General features: G+C 32.8%; 1 protein-coding gene across 5 annotated transcripts in view; it reads right to left on the reverse strand.

The window, feature by feature from the left end:
* RICTOR (RPTOR independent companion of MTOR complex 2) overlaps positions 1-19,464 on the reverse strand; it is a 117,325-nt gene that overhangs the window by 48,675 nt on the left and 49,186 nt on the right. For all 5 annotated transcript variants that reach the window (XM_068535263.1, XM_068535262.1, XM_068535259.1 and 2 more), the window contains exons 6-9: positions 15,917-15,980; positions 10,923-11,049; positions 7,393-7,562; positions 2,311-2,378 (exon numbers count right to left, since the gene is read on the reverse strand). In XM_068535263.1, coding sequence (XP_068391364.1) covers positions 2,311-2,378; positions 7,393-7,562; positions 10,923-11,049; positions 15,917-15,980 — 429 coding nt within the window. The remainder of the gene's footprint in view (positions 1-2,310; positions 2,379-7,392; positions 7,563-10,922; positions 11,050-15,916; positions 15,981-19,464) is intronic.

A 19,464-nucleotide genomic window follows, 5' to 3' on the forward strand; every position in this document is an offset into this window, starting at 1 on the left:
CTTCCTTGGTGTTATACAACTGAAGGTTCTGTTTTCTTTCTGTCAGCTGGGGCCTACTACCAGCTACTTTCTTCTTTTATAACTGGTATCCAATCATCTCACTTGTTCCTTTCTATGTAATAGTTTATGACAATTAATTAACCAATAGTATCACTTACATTGTTAAACATTTTCCATATATGGTCTATGGCCAGTTTTAATACTTAATAGCAACCTTGTACTCTTTATTTATGCCACCTCAACCATCTCTACCCTGTCAACAGTCCATTTTTTTTCTGTGCCATCTTTTTTACTTCCCTAATGTTAAAGTTCTTAACAGTTGTGAGAATACAGAAATCCAGAGAACTGGGAAAGAAAAAAACAGAAGGGATAAAGAACAATGACAGAAAATCAAATTAAAGAATGGTAAGCAAGCAGATAGTTTACAAAAGAGAAATGCAACAGTTAAAAACATCCCCCACACGTACAAACCAACCACACTAAGCTCTGTTGTGCTAATCAACATGACACTGTAACAGAAAGTAAAATGGGGAGGGGGGTTGGTGGAAGAAATGAGAATCAGACAACTGTGTGATTAAGCTTTTGGTGCTCCTTCTCTTAAAAATGTTTGTGACATACTTATACTGATTGCCTGGGAATCCAATCTCTAACCTACTTGATAAATTAGTAATATTGTAAAAAAAAAAAAAAAACCCACCCATTTCCTTATTCCCTAGCTATAATGTACCCATGCTCCAGAAACTGCCCATACTCCAGAAACTTAAGGAAAGCAAAGTATTGAACCAAACAGAAAAGAAAGGATTTTGGTGGAATGTACTCCCCCCTCCCCAACTCTAAAAAATATCCAGGTTCATCTCTTGCTTATCCTGGTAGGCAGAATTCTGAAAATGCCCCTATCCTCTCAAGATTCTAGGTCTTAATCCCTGGATCCCTGTGAATATGATATCATTGCCATGACTGTGAATATGTTTATGTTACATAGCCCAGCAGACCTTAAGATAGGGAGATCATCTGGTAGGCTTGATCGAACTGGAGAGCTTTCTCTAGCTGGAGGCAGAAGAAAAAGTCAGAGAGATTCAAAGCACAAAGATTCAAGGAATTCCTGCTGTGTTTGAAGATGGAGAGTACCATGTGCCAGGAAAAGAGGGTGGCCATTAGAAGCTGAGAGTAGGCCCCAGTTGATAGTCAGCAAGAAAACAGGAACTTCAGTTGTACAAGAGCAAGGAAGTGAATTCTGCCAAAAATCTGAGTGAGCCTAGAAACACATGGCTTCTTCACCAGAACCTCCAGATAAGAACCATGCCAGACCTCTGACCTACTGAACTGTGAACTAATAAACTGATGTTATTTTGAGCTGCTATATTTGTAGTGGTTTGTCATGCAGCAATAGAAAATGCATACATTCTTCATCAATAAAGAGCTTGCCCAAGTGTCATAGGAGAAGCCAAGAAAGGGGCTTAAGAATCCCAATTCATAACTTAGTTAGCAAGAATAAGGTCTGAGAAGTCTTAAACAGAGAATGACTACTCTAATTTCTTAGCTCAGGTCATGATATGTTAGCATGCAATGAGTCCACAGTGATGGAGGTGATTAAAGATATGAAACCACTATTTTTAATTCAGGAGAAAAATGAAAAACAACAAAAATATGCCCATTTCACAATGTTCCCAAACTTAGTGAGGAATTTTAAAAACATACTCTCTCTCAAAATAAGTGTTTCTACAATCCAACAATCCTACTATGCTACACCTGATAGCATATTTATTGGAACTGTGTCATTGGCAAAATCTTCACAGACAGTACATTATTTGAGCCATAAATCAATTTATATATAGTTATCCCAGAATACCTAGTGAACATGTGCATTTCTCTCCAAAAAGACTGAAAATTATCCTGCCTCATTTCTAGAAAATAATCTTTACTCTATCTCCTTTTACTTTCCTATGAACCTTACTCTCAAAATTCTACACAGTATATCTTTCTGCTTACTCAATTTAGGCCACTCTTCATTCTACTCACTATTAAATAATTCTTTAGTCTCTCAATGTAATTGCACTAAAAACATGTACAATAGAAACATGATTAAAGATCTAGGTTTCTACTCCCACCTATCTTACATTTTTTATAATAAGAAACTAATTCCAAGTCTTTAAATTTCCCGAAGCTTACTTTTAATTTTTTAAACCACAGCTAATTATGAGAGAACTGTAACTCCATGAAATAGGAAATTTACTTAAACTCATTTTTCTCTGGCTCTACGTACAATCAGGCAAATCTAAAAGTTTTAACAGTAACACGCATGGTACTTACTTAAGCTGTCCTTCAGCTGTATCTGGACTATGTCTGTAGTGAAAATCAGTATAGGGTGCTAAAATTCGCTAATAAAAAGAAAAGGCAAAAAAAGAAGAAGAAAAAGAGTCCTTGTTATAAAATGTATTCTTCCTGTTAACAAGCTAAAATTAATTCCACTTCTCTGTATCTCTGACTGGGTACACTGCTTGAGAGACTTATTTCTTCAAACTCATCATCAAGGAATATATTTGAGTGATTTTTTTAAATGTACAAACTGAATTTTTGAACTTCTAAACTGACACTTAACATACATATTAAGCAGTGCACAAATCATGAATGTGAGGTTTGATAGATTTTCTCAAACTAAGCACATTCCCTATAATCCTCAAAGCCTCCTTATTCTCCCCTTTGTTCTCACCCCAGGACTACTATCCTGATTTCTAACACTATGACTTGTTTTGCCTATTTTTGAACATTATTTAAATGTTTTTACGTTATAAATTACGTTCTCCTTTTTGTTACTAGTATAAAGAAATCCAAGTTATTTTTGTGTATTGTCCTTGTATTTAGCAACCCTGTTAGGCTCACTCATTTTAGAACTTAAACCACTGTTATCTCATTTACCAACCCCCCCCACCCCCGCCTTGTGCTGACTGCATTACTGTGGCCTGAATTTTAATTTTAAAATAATTTAAAATACCTAAGACATCACAAATATTGTTTTTGACAATGAGTAGTCTTTTATATTTTGTCATGTGTACCTTTTTTGCCACCCTTCATTCCTTCCTGTATTTCCTTGTTTGTCTCGAATCATTTTCCTTTTAAGGATTCACTTTAACCTTCCTTTGAGTCTGTCTCATTTTTTAAAAAACAATAAATATTTATTATCTCACAACGTTTCTGTGAGTCAGGAATCTAGAAGAGTTCAGTCGTGCAGTTATGGCTCAGGGTGCCTCATAAAATTGTAGTCAAAATATTGGTCAGGGCTGCAGTCATCTCAAGGCTTGACTGAAGCTGTAGAATCTGCTTCAAGATGGTTTACTCACAATGTGCTAATTGTTGGCAAAAGGCCTCAGTTCTTTCCCACGTGTGCCTCACCAAAGCAGCATAGGCTGCTTTTCTGTCTTCATGACATAAAGGCAAGGACTCCAAGAAAGAATAGTGTTTCTTTAAATTTCCTTGGGTCTTTTTTCTTTAGTCTAAAAAATCTTTTTTACCTTTGTTTTTGAAAGACATTTTCTCTGGGGTAGGTTGACATTATTTTCTTTCTGCACTCTAAAGATGCCATTCTACTGTCTTCTGGTTCCATTATTTCTGTTGGGAAATCAGCTGTCAGACTTGTTCCTTTGAAAGTAGAGTCTTTTTTCTCAAGCTGATTTTAAGATTTTTATTCATCTTGGTTTTCGACAGCCTTACCGTGATGTGCGTACATGTTGTTTTCTTTGTATTATCTTGAGCTTTTGAGCTTTATGAAGTTTCATCAGTTTTAGAAACAAAAGTTTTGACCACTCCTTCTTTGGATATTTGCTTCTGCTCATTTTCTCTCTCTTCTCCAAAGACAACAATTATGTTTTATCCTTTTTGCTCTGTTCATTTCCTTTCTCTTCCCCAACCCTCAGTGTTTTACTTGATATTTTTATTGACTTTTCTTTCAATTTACTAATGATATCTTCTCATCCAAAATGGATTTTTAATTTCATTGAGTTCAGAATTTCAGGTTTTATATTTTTCTGTACTAGTTCCATTTGATTCATTTTGCACATTCCAATTATATGGTGAAATTCTCCATTATTTCATCTATTTTCTTCTTCTTTTTCTCCATTTTCCTTAACAAGTTAATCATGGTTGTTTTAAAGTCTTTTCCCTCTAGCTGTAATATCTGGATCACATGTGGACATGCTTCTATGGAATTTCTTTTGAGTTTTCAGTTACATATTCATGTCTTTTTGTATGACACTCAATCAAATTTCTGACTGAATGTCAGACACTGTAAATTTTATTGAAGGTTCCAAGTTATGTTATCTCCCTCAGAGAAGGTTTATCCTTTCCTCTGTTAGTCAGGTAGATTAAAGGGACTGATGAGCTTATCCTAGTCACCAACTGAATTAAATTGAGACTATGCTGCAGTTTTGTTAAGATTTGAGTGTACCTTTGGTTTTCTTGTGTTTCTAAAGTATGGACCTCCAAAACTTTCAAGAGACTTTAGCTAGTTTTTTTTTTTTTCCTTAGCAGTGAGAAATTGGGGATTTTTTCTACATACTTCATAAGTTTTGAACTTAGATCTTTAGGTACTCATCCAGAATTACTTCAGAATTTGGGACATGTCAAGAACAGGAAATCAGCTATGAAATACCCAGTTTGTCACTTGAATACTACATAACTGCCAAAAGCTGTTCTGATTTTTCAGGTCCCAGGAAAAGCGTACCTGGATTTTCAGCTTCTAATTATGTCCTGATCAGTAAGTGACCCCAGGGAAAAAAAGCAACTGCATATAATCAGTGTAAATTCACTACTTCTTAGAGGCCTTTCAACTTCTGCCCATGACCCCCCTTCGTGGGAGGCCTCTGTGTCCTATGCACTGGAGACCCATAGCCTATTCCACTGTGTTTTCCTCAGTGGAAACATTTTAACTTCTGCTCTCCACAGATTCTTATTTCAGCAAACTTCTAGAAGGGTAAATCAGACTTGATCTGGGGACTTTTCACATCTCTAGGCTTGTCAACTCCACATACACATATGCCTGCCAAATAGTCTGGTCTTCTACCTAAGCCTAGGTCATATTCTTAACCTCTAGCCTGTGGCCTAAATCTACAGTGCCCCCAAGGGCATCTCTAGATTTTTCACTCCCTCTGGTCCTTATTGCTTTCACAGCTCTATACTGCTTTAAATATATGATTTCCATAATTATTCAACTTTTCTAGGTTTCCATAGCAGATGCTATGAACTACACTATCCTACTCTGAAGTATAAGTTTAAAAAATATGTTGTTTTTAAAATTTATTATAAAAAATTAAAATTACAATTTTACAATCCTTACTGACTGCCTATTCTAATAACATTATCATATTAAATGTACCTTTTTTTTTCCTGTGTGAGGTCAAAATATATTACAGATTATAGAAATAGAAGCCAGGGTAAATTTTAAAAGGGATTTTTTTTTTTTTTTTTTTTTTTAACAGGAGAAAGATTTGGGCCTAACAAGACAGTAGCAATGAAAATAGTTCCTTTGTATGTGGAAAAGAAAAACCAAAGTTATCAAGTTAGAGTGAAAATTTATAAAATATAATTAATAAAAATGAGGATAATATTCTCATAACAGCAGACTCTAGGATGAAGATAATGATAAAGTAGAAGATGATGATAATGATTAATATCCAAGGCAATCAGTATTTATTGAATACTTATTATGTGCCAGGTACTAAATAAAACATTTATGTAGATTAGAATGAATATATGTAAAGCACCTGGAAATATTGCCTAACTCATTATAAGCTTTACAAGAGTGTTAGTTGCTGCTATTACCACTACTACTATTATTATTATAGTATTTATTCTTCACAATAATTAAGGTAAAAATCATGACTTTCATTTTACCTAGGAAAAAATGGGTCCAAGACAGGCTAATAACTTGCCCAAAATCATAAAGCTAGTAGGTTACAGAACAAAAAACCAAAACCAGATCTGTATAGCCCAAAGTCTATGCTCTCAATCACTATGCTACTTTAGGGGGATCTTGTTAAGGAAAAAAAGAACATCTGTGGCTTTAAAGAACTTATGCAAATATAGTCGTGTACTTAAATACCTACCATATTCTTTGAGGTTTTTTCATTTACACAAAGGCTTTACTAATCTGCTGTACAATTATATAGGAATAAAAAACAGGCCTATACACAATATCTTCCTTTATTGCTATCATCTCTCCAATCTTAAAATATCATTTTCTCCACTTGATAAAGAAAAAACTTAAATCGAAATACACTGTAAAATATCAAAAATGCCAGCTTATTCCCACTGGACTCCCATGAATAATGTATTTAAAATCACTTATTAAGGAGAATATTGTACTTAAATTTGTTAGTTAATGATACAGGCTAATGTCAATTTTATAATCTCAAAATATTTCTAGTAGCCCTAATAAAACCAGAACTATAACATTTAAGACAAGTTTCATAAAACGATTTAAACAGGCAAAGTAGGGAACAATAAATCTTTTATAATTTGCATAATTTCATACCCAAATAAAGCCTTGGTTTAAACTTACTCTGAATGATATCTGCAATGGACAACAATGTAATACATTCACACAAATAACCTATAAGAATACATTTTGTGGTAACTCCCTGGTGGTCCAGAGGTTAGGACTCCGTGCTCTTACTGCCAAGGGCGCAGGTTTAATCCCTGGTCAGGGGAACTAAGATCCCACAAGCCACGGGGCATGGCCAAAAATGAGGGGGAAAAAAAAAAAAGAATACAGTTTGTGATAATTCTGTTCCAACCTCTACTATATACATTATTATAGAAAAAGGTATATGGTAGCCTTATTATTTTAGACCAACTGTAAAAAAAAAAAAAAAAAAAAAAAACTGAATTAGTAAAAAAAAAAAAAAAAAAAAAGAAATTGTAGAGTATTTTAAAAAAGATATGTATTCTATTTCTTTCAATTATATATGGTCATTAGTTTGCCAACAAGTGTCTCCAAGTTCAGAGAGTTTTAGCATGGTTTAATAAATAGTATATAATTAGCAGGAGCTATTCACACACAATTAACATACTATAGTCCTTAAAAAGCAATGGTCTTCTTAAATAAATACATAAATGTCTATGAAACCTTACTTGTGCTCTAATTTGCTCAGTCAAGTTTTCATAGATAATAAAAAAAAAATAAACTTCACTTTACATGTTGATGAAATATTCTTGAGAATTTTTTCAATTCAGTCCAAATTGAATGAGCTATAAAATACTGCTGGGATAAGCCAATCTTATTAGTTAATTTAGGTTTAATAATTAATGCTGTGCTGCATATTAACTTTAAAATTTCAAAGTAAGAGTATGTATTTAAAGTCATATTTTAAAACTAGAAAAGAATATTAAAGTTCCTACCTCTAATTCTACATCAGCTCGTACATACTGTCGGGTCTTTGGATGATTAAGGAGGTGTAAAATTGTAGTAATGAGAGCCTCATTTATTCGACTTAATTGGCAATCGATCACATTTTTCAAGATGGTGTTTAGTCCACCTCGAAGGGCCACCACCTCTGGATTCTGAAGTGCTAAAATAAAAAAGAAAAACTTAATATATTATATAGGGGATAATTAATAAAATGTAATCAGAAATCTTGGATTTTAATACTTAATTTCCTTTCTGACTTGAAAAACTTTCTACTCAATGACATTTAAAAGGACACGTGGATAAATTACCTAATAAGAGTCACTGAATATACTTCCCAAAACTGATTTTTTTCCTTAATGTCTCTGAATTTTTTCATATCTTTTGTTCGTGTTTTACTGAATGGTTCTTCTTTCCTATCAATTGCAAGGAGTTCTTTATATAGTGGGAGTATTAGCCTTTTATCTGTTTCAAATCTTTTATCTGATTTGTAATTTAACTTTAGATTTTAAGCTCAGAAACTCCTCCCTTACTTCAAAGATCAGGCATTTTCTTTGAATGCATGCACACTCACATGTGTGTTTTAAATGAGTTCATGATTAACATTTCAGTTTTCAATCTCTCAGGAAATAGACTTTGGCTTAATATTGATAAACTCATTTTTTTCCCAAATGTTTATTCAACTATCCCAGCATGCTTTCCAAACTGATTTTTATACTTTTGATATACTGAAGTCTTCTATATATCAGGGTCTGCAACCCTTGATTCTTTTTCATTTTGTTCTCTCTTAATAACCCAGCTTAAGTTTTTTAAAATATGAGAAAAAAATCTTTCCCTTCTCCTCCATTTAATCTTTTTCAAAAATGTTTTCATAGTTGAATTTTTCCTGTTTATTCTAGTTGAACTTTAGATTTAGGTTTCTTCTCCACTTTTTCTAAATTGAGGTATAATTACTTACAGTAAAATACACAGATTTTAATGGTACAGTTCAGTAAGTTCTGAACAATATCTATACCCCTGTAACCAATACCTCAATCAAGGTATAGCACTTTCATCATCGTAGAAAGTTCCTCCACACCACTTTTCAATCTGTCCCCCTCCACAACAAAGGCAACAAATATTCTCATTTCTACCTATAGATTAGCTCTGCCTTCTTGAAAATCAATTAAACAAATTGAAAAGTATCCCCTAAACACACACACACACACGTCTTCCACATTTCTTATTAAGTTTATTTGTTTTATATAGTTTTCTTGTCTACTTTGGAAATAGTACCATTTTTTTCCATTATATTTACTGATTATTGCTGAAACAAAATATATCTATTACATCTATATTTTCAGGTTTCCACTGTACCAAATTACTGAAGTTGTTCTTCAGTTGATTCAGTTTTCTAGATATATCATCTACAATGTATAATGTCTTCTTTCCAATATGTAAAACTCATTTATGATTTTGTCTTGCTGGTTAAAACATTAAGAGTTTTTAAAAGGATGTAGTATTTGTAGAGATCCACTATTAAGAATATGATTTGTGGACTTCCCTGGTGGCACAGTGGTTAAGAATCCGCCTGCCAATGCAGGGGACATGGGTTCGAGCCCTGGTCTGGGACGGTCCCACATGCCACCAAGCAACTAAGCCCGTGCGCCACAACTACTGAGCCTGTGCTCTAGAGCCCGTGAGTCACAACTACTGGGCTCGCATGCCACAACTACCAAAGCCCATGCGCCTAGAGCCCATGCTCCACAACAAGAGAAGCCACTGCAATGAGAAGCCCGCGCACCGCAAGGAAGAGTAGCCCACACTCGTCGCACCTAGAGAAAACCCACGCACAGCAATGAAGACCCAATGCAGCCATAAATAAATAAATAAATAAACAAATTTATTTAAGAAAGAGTATGAGTGGTGATTTGAGATAAATATTCTACAATGTTAACATAGTAGCATCCTAATTATTTCATTTTATGTATGCGTGTATTTGTGTGTATGTGCATATCTGTGTTTATATATATAAAATGCTAGTTTCATTTAAATTAAAATTGGTAAATTTCCACATTTTTAATGCTCTCAATTAGATTATACTATATGAGAATTATTTGTTCCTTGAAATAATTTTTTTAAGACAAAACTAACTGAGTCTTTTTGGAGGCAATTAATTCCTCAAGTACTTCTATGGTTTTTGATCCATCATGTGTTCTACTCTTTTGAGTCAACTGGAAATTAAAATTTTCTCTGAAAACCCATTCATTTCAATAAGATTTTCAAATATATAAAAAAATTATCTCATAATTTTTAAAACTCCTATTAATTCTCTTTCTCATTCTATTAATCTTTTGTTTCTCTTTTGCATTTTTTAAACAATAGTGTATGTTTGCCTGTGTCATTTTTTTCTTCTTCCATTAACAGAGATTAGATTAAATAATCTATCTTGCTCTCTAAGACTCAGAACCATTATTGCTTTCCTCCTGCTTATGTTAAAATTTATTTTTTTTCTTCTTTTTCTATTTCTTGGGTTCACTCACTTATTTTCATTACTTTTTGCTTAATTATAAAAGCATCTTATAGTGAGAAGTTAACTCGAGTATACAACTTTCCAGGCATCCCATACATTGACATGTAGTCAAATTTTTATTATTTTTCAGAATTTCCTTAATCAAATTTCTGACTTTTTCTCTAAATCAACAGGTATTGTGGACAGTATTTTTAGACTCTCAATGATAAGGCTTGGCTCTTTTGTTTCTTTAAACTTTTGTTATTAATTTATTTATTATATCAAGAGTGAATGTAACCTATACCATTTCTGCTTTTGGTGGGGAAAAATATTATCTTCTCTTGTCATTAAAAATTATATTTGTTTGGTTATAAGTGAGGTTGAACTTTTAAAATACTTTGACCAGCCATGCATTTCTTTGAGAATTATTTATTTTTCCTACTGATCTGTATATTAAGTAAGTTCTTTACCTGTCATGGTAAAGAACTTATTTATTACATTTATTTTTTTCTTTGTTCTGGTACTGCATGTTTTCTTAGCTCCTTATAATAAAATCTACAGCTGCTGAAATCTGTTTGATGTCCTTTGATAATTCAAAACTCCTTTTCCTTACGTGCTCAGATAGTCATCCATTCCCCCCACCCCCATATTTTCCCCATTTAACTCTTAAATCCTTTTTCATTTAGAATTTTTTTTAATGTAGAGTGAACTGTTGTTTTGCACCCATATCAAGATACAGTGTGGTTAATTAATGTCTGAGAGCCAGACTTTAAGAGATTTTATTCTAATTACTAGAATCTGGACAATTCCTATATATTAAATTTCATGATGAGTAAAACTTTAAAATTTATAGAATTTTAATGTCACTTTGAAATTATTTATTTAAACAAGTCCACTACTTCCCTATCAGGAATGTCCTACTTTTTCATATCTTTTTACAATACCTAAAGAATTAATGTATTAAAGGCATTAAAAAGTGTTATATATTCTTTCTAAAATAGTACATTTTCATTACTCAAAGAAAATTCTGACCTAGTTCACAGATAATGGCAATGCATGCTCGAACCATTCTATCTCTTTCTTGGAGTCCATCATTTCCAACTGCTATTAATGAGTTGGCCACAGAGCTAGGAAACAAGGAAGCATTCACAGTAATCATCTGTAACAGGGAGAAATCAGAAAAAGAAGTTACTTCATAATGCATTTTTAAAACCTATTTTATTCAGACTGAGGTGTTTAAGACTGTAGAATATTTATAAGATCCAGGCACTAATTTTAATCTTCTGCTTCAAATGAACATGTCAAAGGACTAATATAACTAATAATTGATGCAATAAATGTTAATAATCATTACCATGGAAAAAAGAGTTGGCTTTTTTTCCCTAATAGTCCAGACTATAAATTAGTTGACTACCAAGATACAATGTTTCTGACATTCTAAGCTCCTCTAGGATAGGAACTCTATTTTAAACAACTTTTCAGTAAATAGACAAAGTAAATCAGTGGTAACAACAGCTGCAAACATACGACTGTACTACTACATTCCTGACTCCTTCCCCATATATTATCACCACTACATCCTATCAATTTACCTCATTAACTCAACTCTTTCCACCATCAAACTCTGATTTGGGTCCTCATTCTTACTTTGATTGCTGCAACCGATGCCTCATCATCTCCCTATCTCTAACTCTCACTTGTTGCTATACTGAAAGGCAAACTTAATAATCCATAATCTATTTTTTTTGAAGTCCCCATTTTCTTTTCGGTTGTTATGGGGACTACCCTCAGCTCTTAGAGGTTGCCCTCAGGTCCCTGTCATGGGCAGCTCACTCATGGTTATTTGCTACTTCAAGGCAGGCAGCAGTCTCTCCATAATCTATTTTTAATATTTCAAAAACTGTGATGGAAACAGTATGTCTCTGGTGATAAAAACTTTTGTCGAATCTCATTTTAAATGAAAAGTTTAATTGGCAGTAACATATCTGGAATACTGAAAACAGATAAAATGTATCTTCAGTTTGGAAAACAGAAAGAAAAATTATGTAATTACTCTTTAATAAATAAAAGACTATTTGGTAGATGAAATATTTCAAAATAACAGGTCCTTGGAGTGGGAGTAGAAGAAAATGTTTTATTCTGTTTGGGTAGTGATAAATACTGGGGATAATTAATCTGTCCTGGGTGTTACTATATTTATAATCGTTTTGAAAAATAAGACTTATACTACGACACAATTAGAGGACACAATATAACTAAATTAATATCCAGTTAAATCCTATGGAGGTTCAAAGGAGAGATCTATATTAGCTAGAGTACTTGTAAATGGTTTATGTCATTTAAGCAGCACTATGTGATATGACAAGTTTCAAATGAAATTATAGAATACTGTTCCACAACCATAAAATAGATGTCTAATAACCTTAGAATCTACAAAAACTTTCACATTTGTTTCTAAATAGTATTTTTCATTAATCAAACATGTTGGAGAAGAAAGGAGGAAAGGGAAAAGAGGTATAAGAAACTGATCTTCCTCAGTGAGAAAATTCTAACTTCTTATGATATTAATTTGTATTTTAATACTTACTGATCTATTATTATACTTACAATGGGCTTGTGAGAAAAATTCCCAAGACAATAAGACGTATGTAATGTATTTTAAAAAGAGCTGGCTAGAAGCCAGACCAAGTGGCTTCCAGGGCCAAATCTGCCATTAATAAACTGTTACCTTGGCAAACCAATCCTCTCTGTGCCTTAGTTTCCTCATTTGTAAATGAGGATGTATGGGATTCCGATGATTTCTAGAATTTCAAGTATAAAATTCTATTCTATGAATCTCAAGTGTAGAGCTATGAAATGGATATTGGTAATTTAAAGTTTTTATAAATGAAATCACTCTTCTTATTTTTCAGGAAAAATATACACAAAGAAACTCTTAAGTTCTGTGTAAATCAGAGAATACTTTTCTCGTAAATCAGTGAGTAATCAATGAGGGAAAAGTCATAGAATTTAGTCTCTGTTGAAATAAAAGTTTAATCATCTTTTTTGCATGATAGAACAGACATATATAAAACAAATCAAAGATCATAAGTAGGTAATAAATTTGTAGAACTGCTATAAAAGAATTAGAGAAACACTGAGTTCTCTAAGGGAAATATTTAAAATTTCAGCTGAGACTGCAAGATGAATATAATATACAAAGGGGTGGAAATGAAAAGAACAGGATAGAAGCAGTGATCACAGCAGTGGTGGAGGGCAGCTTGTCTACACATATAATGGCATAATGAGACGGGTCATAATTGGTTGCCCCAAAAGTGGGCTCTGAATGCCAAGATAAGCAGGTTGTGCTTAATACCAAAAGGATTCCTGGGCCAGTGTAGGTTTGGAAATTTGGAGAACTGGGTTTTTCACGCTGGCTTTGACAATATCTTGCTGTGTATCAAGGGCAAGTGATTCCTTTAAATGAATCCCTTTCAACTATAAAAAAAAAAAATCTGTGATATATTAATCTCATATTGCATGAATAAAGAAATGATATATGAAGAAAATAATGGCTTAATTAGGCAGGCAGTAAGAAAAATTTAAGTTGGATAAAGAGTAGCAAGATCTGACTAGCGTGAAAATAATACAGATAATGAGAGAGACAAGAATCAGGAAGGATTGCCTGGATTAGAGCAAGAAAGAGACATGAAAAAATCAGAGACATTGAAAAAAAACCAAGCAAACAAACAAAATCTCCTAAATGAATGAAATAGGTGAAAGAAAAAGTAACATGAGTATTCCTTAATTAGTCATAAAGCAAGTTATCCTAAAGCAACAAATGTTTTTGCTTTTCCTTTAAAAAAGATTAATACTTTCACAGAAAATTTTAAAACTGTTCTGAATGCATACAAAGAACCCACAGGGACCTAGCAATTATATTATTAATATTAATTTCTACTAGCTCAGTTGCCAAGATGTTGCTGGGAAAAAAGGACTATGTGCTTCAATTGTTAAAAGTATTAGTGAAATTATAGTTCCTCTGGCCAATAGAGGTCCCTGTTCATTCAGCAACCTTGCTTTCCCTTTTACTCTAACTGCTTTTAGCTAAACCAAGGAGGAATCCTGTGACATAACTCTTCCTTTGAGCCTGTATTTTACCACCAGGTACAAGCAGTTTTCCTGCCCTTGAATCCACAAATGATATCTGCCTTCTTCAAAAGATAACAAAATAAAATTGCATTTTTGTTATGGCATTTCTAAATTGTTTCAAGGGTCTGTTTATTTTTACTGGGCCATTTTATAAATTAAATTGTAACTTGTACAAAACACTGTACAAAAGAGAAATAAAATATTTAGTGAATAATTCAAAGAAGCTGAATTTAATTTAATCCATTTAGGGTTCTTTTTTCATCTGAACGTAGTTTCTAAGGCAGCAACTCTCGAAGTGTGGTCCACAAAACTGAGGGTCCCGAGGATATTTTCAGAGATTCTGCAAAGTGAAAACTATCTTCATAGTAATTCTAAGACATTATTTGTCTTTTTTACTCTCACAAGTACATATGGAAGTTTTCCAGAGGCTCCACTGCATGTGAAATCACAAGAGACTGAATACAAAAGCAAATATGACAATCCAGGTATCTTCTATCAGGACAAACACTACAGAAATTTGTATAAATCTAAAATAATGCCACTCTACTCATTAACTTTCTTTTTGGAAAATATAGTCATTTTTATAAAAATATGTTATTTATATTTACTTGTAATGAGTTTATTTTTTAATATGTTAATATATTTTTAAATTTCTCACTTTTAATTCCTAGTATGATAAATACTGACATATATATAAACTCAAATAACCAAAGAGTTATTCTAGGTTCTTCAGAAACAAATTTTGTTTTCTTATCTTGAATTCTCAAAATCACGCAGTAGAAGAGACTGTATGTATAAGTAAAAAACATAAACCTAATTTTTGTATTTAAATATGAAGAGTCAAATCACGGTGCCAACATAACAATTTACCCTATAACAAACATTTTTTTAAATCTATCTCCAATACCACTCTTAACTAGAACTGCAAACTTCTTTTAAGACAACTCATCCATTTACTTCTTCCTTACTATGCTCACCTGTGGGTACTATTACTAACCATAAGCTGAACAACTGGAAGAAAAAGGAAAAAGAGGAGATCTAGTTAATGCACAAACTCAACAGTCTGCAATTCTGGAGCATGCACTGTATTCAAAGGTGGGAAAAAAGGAGAAGAGCTAAAAAAGTTATCTGCTAAATAATCTTAGATGTTTTTACATTAAAACAAACATACACTGCATGAGTCTTATGACTTTTTAAGATGAAACATGATACTTTACGATGAAACATGGTAAAATTCTTACACAAACTGTACCCTAACCAAATTAACTCTCAGTTTACTCTATTCCTCTGCCATTAGGGCATCACATCACATTAAATAACAATAAAAAAAAAACTCCTGGAAGGCCTCTCATTAGAAGCATTATTGATTATCCTCAACACCCTCTCTTGGAGAGTTTAGATTTTGACCTTTTATTCTGTACAATGGCCTGAATTGTTTATTGCAAGTGCCTACTGATGTATCCAAATTCATCTTCAAAACAATCAGCTTGTAATTATTTTTGACATTCATTTAATAGAATTAACTCCAAGCATATAATTAAGAAAAAATAAGGGTTGGAGGCAAGTAATCCTCTTTCTCCAATAACATATCAAAGCAGTAATTTCATTTATATGCCTACTGCAGGAAGAAATATTCTTTACAATAAACATTTTATAAAAAATACTGACCTACCTATACCCAATCACAAAGAATAATTATACAACATATCTATGCTTATCTTGAAGTTTTAATAGACCTATATATAACTCCTATATAATTTTAACAAAATAAACATGTTTAATGAGAATTCAGTCTTTCAATTTTAATAGAAAGATTTCACAGTCTAAATCTAAAAATGTAAAATGCGTAACATGAAAATCATAAATCTGCCTTTACTCTCAGACATAGAGCCTACCTTTCTGACTAATCGAAGTGCTTGTGTCCTCTCTACCTCGTTGCTCTGCTGTATGTCAATGCACCTAAATAATACATAAAATATTTAATTATTGATAAAAATCTTATTAAACAATTTTTTTGTATAATACCATGATCAGACCCATGTTCATGTCAATATAGTATTTGTAAATGTTAATACAAGTTATTTTTCAGTACCAGCAAATATTTATTTAATTTAATATCTCTAGTGATACTTATTATAATAAAACATTTCAAAACTATTTCATTTAAAACTCCAGGAAAGAAGAATATAGTAAGTAATTTATAGAATTATATACATCTATACAGAAATAATAAACATATTTATAAAGCAAAATATCAGAAATCTACTGAAAAAATATTCACCTATCTTTGATAAAGTTCACAAATATTTTATAAAAATTGTGAAGGAAAAATATTTCAAAGCCTATGTTTTCGTTTAATTGCGATTTTAACCAGAGCCTAAATGTTACATGTTATAACTAAGTTAAAAGTCTTATATTAGCCACAATAATTCTATTTTACCAAAATATAATTTGAAATGTGACTGTACTTCAAAAATTAATGCTCATATATCACTTAACTGACATTTCTCTGTAAAATTTATTAAATTATTCAATTTCTAAAGAGTCTTCGGTTTATGTGGAAGAATAATTCATTTTTACTTATGTTTAGACAGTTCACAATTCTAATCAATACTTTATATATCAATACATAGATAATTTGCTATTCAAAAGCATTTCTGCTATCTGAATATAATTAATCTAAAACAACTTTAATAAGAAGCAAATAGACATATAATTCCATTTCTGGCCACAACAGATCAGACCAATCCTCCTGCCAAAAATAACTATAAAGGCTAAATATAGTACTTTGTAAAGCAACTGTTAAAAGGGCAATGGATAATAATCCCTGGAAAGTGAAGCACAAGTCCATATCCACTCAGGCTTTGTCCCTGGGGACACTTGCCAATCCCCAGTTTTAGGGGAATAGAGTCCTAAAAGAAAGCAAAAATCTCTCTGTACTGGAGAGACAGACAACTTTAGGGCAACCAAAGTGGCTGGGACTTGAGGGAAAAAAATCTCAAAGAAAAGAAAATAGGAGCATAAGCAAGAATCTGCGTGCAATCCCCTTTCCAACGCACTTGCCAATTTCTGTGTTGTACAAATGCAGAGTTAAAGTCCAAGAAACCAAGCAAAAAGCTACTGCTGAGAAGCCAAGGAACTGAGCAGAAATTTTAGCAGGTACGTAATATTCTAAGAAAGATGTTAAGGCTCAAGGCTGGTCAGGATGAAGAGGTTCTGCTAAATATCTACATTTTCACTTGAGACTCCATATAGCCACTTCCTAGAGCAAAGGCAAAGGGAAAAAACAAATTTTAACACAATCAGTGTGATAAGCCAACATTCCAGAATAAAGCTTAACTCTTTTAAGAGAAAAATAACATGATCCAGAGCCAAAAACTTTTAACATACAATGTTCACATCCAATCACATATAATATGAGGTAGGCTTTAAAACAAACAAAGGGTCAAGTAACCAAAAACCAAGAAAAGAAAATGATAATAGAAACAGAACACAGGTGATTCACACACTGGAGTTGTCATAAGAGGGCTATAAATAACTATGATTATTATGCTCAAGAAAATAAAGCAGAGACCTAGAATGTTTAAGTAAGAGTAAAATATAAATTACAGAAATAACAATAACTGAAATTAAAAATTCAAAAGACTGATTTACTAGCAGGATGGAGGACTATTAAAAAACCAGGTAAGTAGAAAGTAACAACATTGACGCACAAAGATTAACAACAACAAAGATTGAAAATACAGTAAGGGCATTAGAGACATGTGGCACAGTGAACAGATTCAACACTGTATAGCTGGAGTACCAGGAGATAGGAGAGAAAGTAACAGGAAAAAAAACCTCTAAAGTAGCCAAAGGAGAAAAAGAAGCAACAAGAAGAGAGACTACTTACTGTTCAACAAAAAGAAACAAAATCCAGAAGACAATAACTTATTTAAAGCGTTGAAAAATAGTAACTGGTCAAAAAAATAGCCTTCAAATGGGAAGGGAAATAGAGGATTTATAGACAAATAAAATATGAGAGAATTAAACTCCAGTATACCTACATTATGAGAAAATAGTAAAGGAAATTCAAGAAAGTGACCCAAGATAAAAGGGTGGAAATGCAAGAAGGAAGAATATTGGAATGGGTAAATAACATAGGTAAATATCAATAGTTCCAATTTAATACAATAACAGGACTATCCTGTGGGGTTACAAATACATGTAGAAATAAGGCAGAGGGGGAGGTGATGGTCAAGCTGGAAGAGGTTTCCTGCATTGTTCTGGGTGTAATAAAAGTGGTAAACCTTAACATATCAAGGATAAATGTAATCTCTACGGCAACTGCTAATCGAAGAAAAGGCTTTAAAACCAAGACATTAATAGAAGAGGAAAAAAATTCTTGATTATTCCCAAAGAAACAAAAAAGGAGCAATGCAAGACCAAAGAACAGACATGACAAATAGAATACCAACAGCAAGACAGCAAAGTCAAATATATGAGAAAACTAATGGCAAGATGACAAATTCATAAATATAATTACATTAGATAAAGCACATAGACCCTGCATACAAAAAACCACTAGACATAGTCTAATCCAATTAGAAGACAAAGATGGTCAAACTAGATTTTAAAAAAATCTATATGATGTTAACGGGAGAGAAACTTAAATGTAAGAACAAAAAGAAAGAAAGTGAAAGGACAGAAGAGGATATATTGTGCAAACCCTAAATAAAAGAAAGTTAGTATAGCTATATTAACATTAGATAACATGAACACTCATAAAACAAATATATTAACATTAGATAACATGAACACTCATAAAACAAGTATTACTAGGAATAAAGAGAGACATTTCATATCTATGAAAGGATTAGCCCAATGAGAAGGTTTAACAATTCTAAATATGAATGCAATAACAAAGCTTCAAAATATATAAAGCAAGAACTGACAGGGGGACTTCCCTGGTGGCGCAGTAGTTAAGAATCCGCCTGCCAATGCAGGGGACACAGGTTCGAGCTCTAGTCTGGGAAGATCCCACATGCCGCAGAGCAACTAAAGCCATGTGTCACAACTACTGAAGCCCTCGTGCCCTAGAGCCCGCGCACTGCAACTACTGAGCCTATGTGCTGCAACTACTGAAGCCCACATGCCTAGAGCTCATGCTCCGCAACAAGAGAAGCTACCGCAATGAGAAGCCCACGCACCACAGTGAAGAGTAGCCCCCCACTCGCCGCAACTAGAGAAAGCCCACGCGGAGCAACAAAGATCCAACGCAGCCAAAAAAAAAAAAAAAAAAAAAAAAAAATTGAGTCCATAATATTAAAACTTCCTGAAAAAGAAAACCCCAGGGCCAGACAGATTCGCTGGTGAACTCTACTAATCATGTAAGGTAAAAAGCAATATCTTACATAAGTTCTTACATAAATTCTTCCAGAGAATATAAAAAGAGGGCAACATT

This window comes from Eschrichtius robustus, chromosome 2 (genome assembly GCF_028021215.1).
Source record: "Eschrichtius robustus isolate mEscRob2 chromosome 2, mEscRob2.pri, whole genome shotgun sequence".
Lineage (NCBI taxonomy): Eukaryota > Metazoa > Chordata > Mammalia > Artiodactyla > Eschrichtiidae > Eschrichtius > Eschrichtius robustus.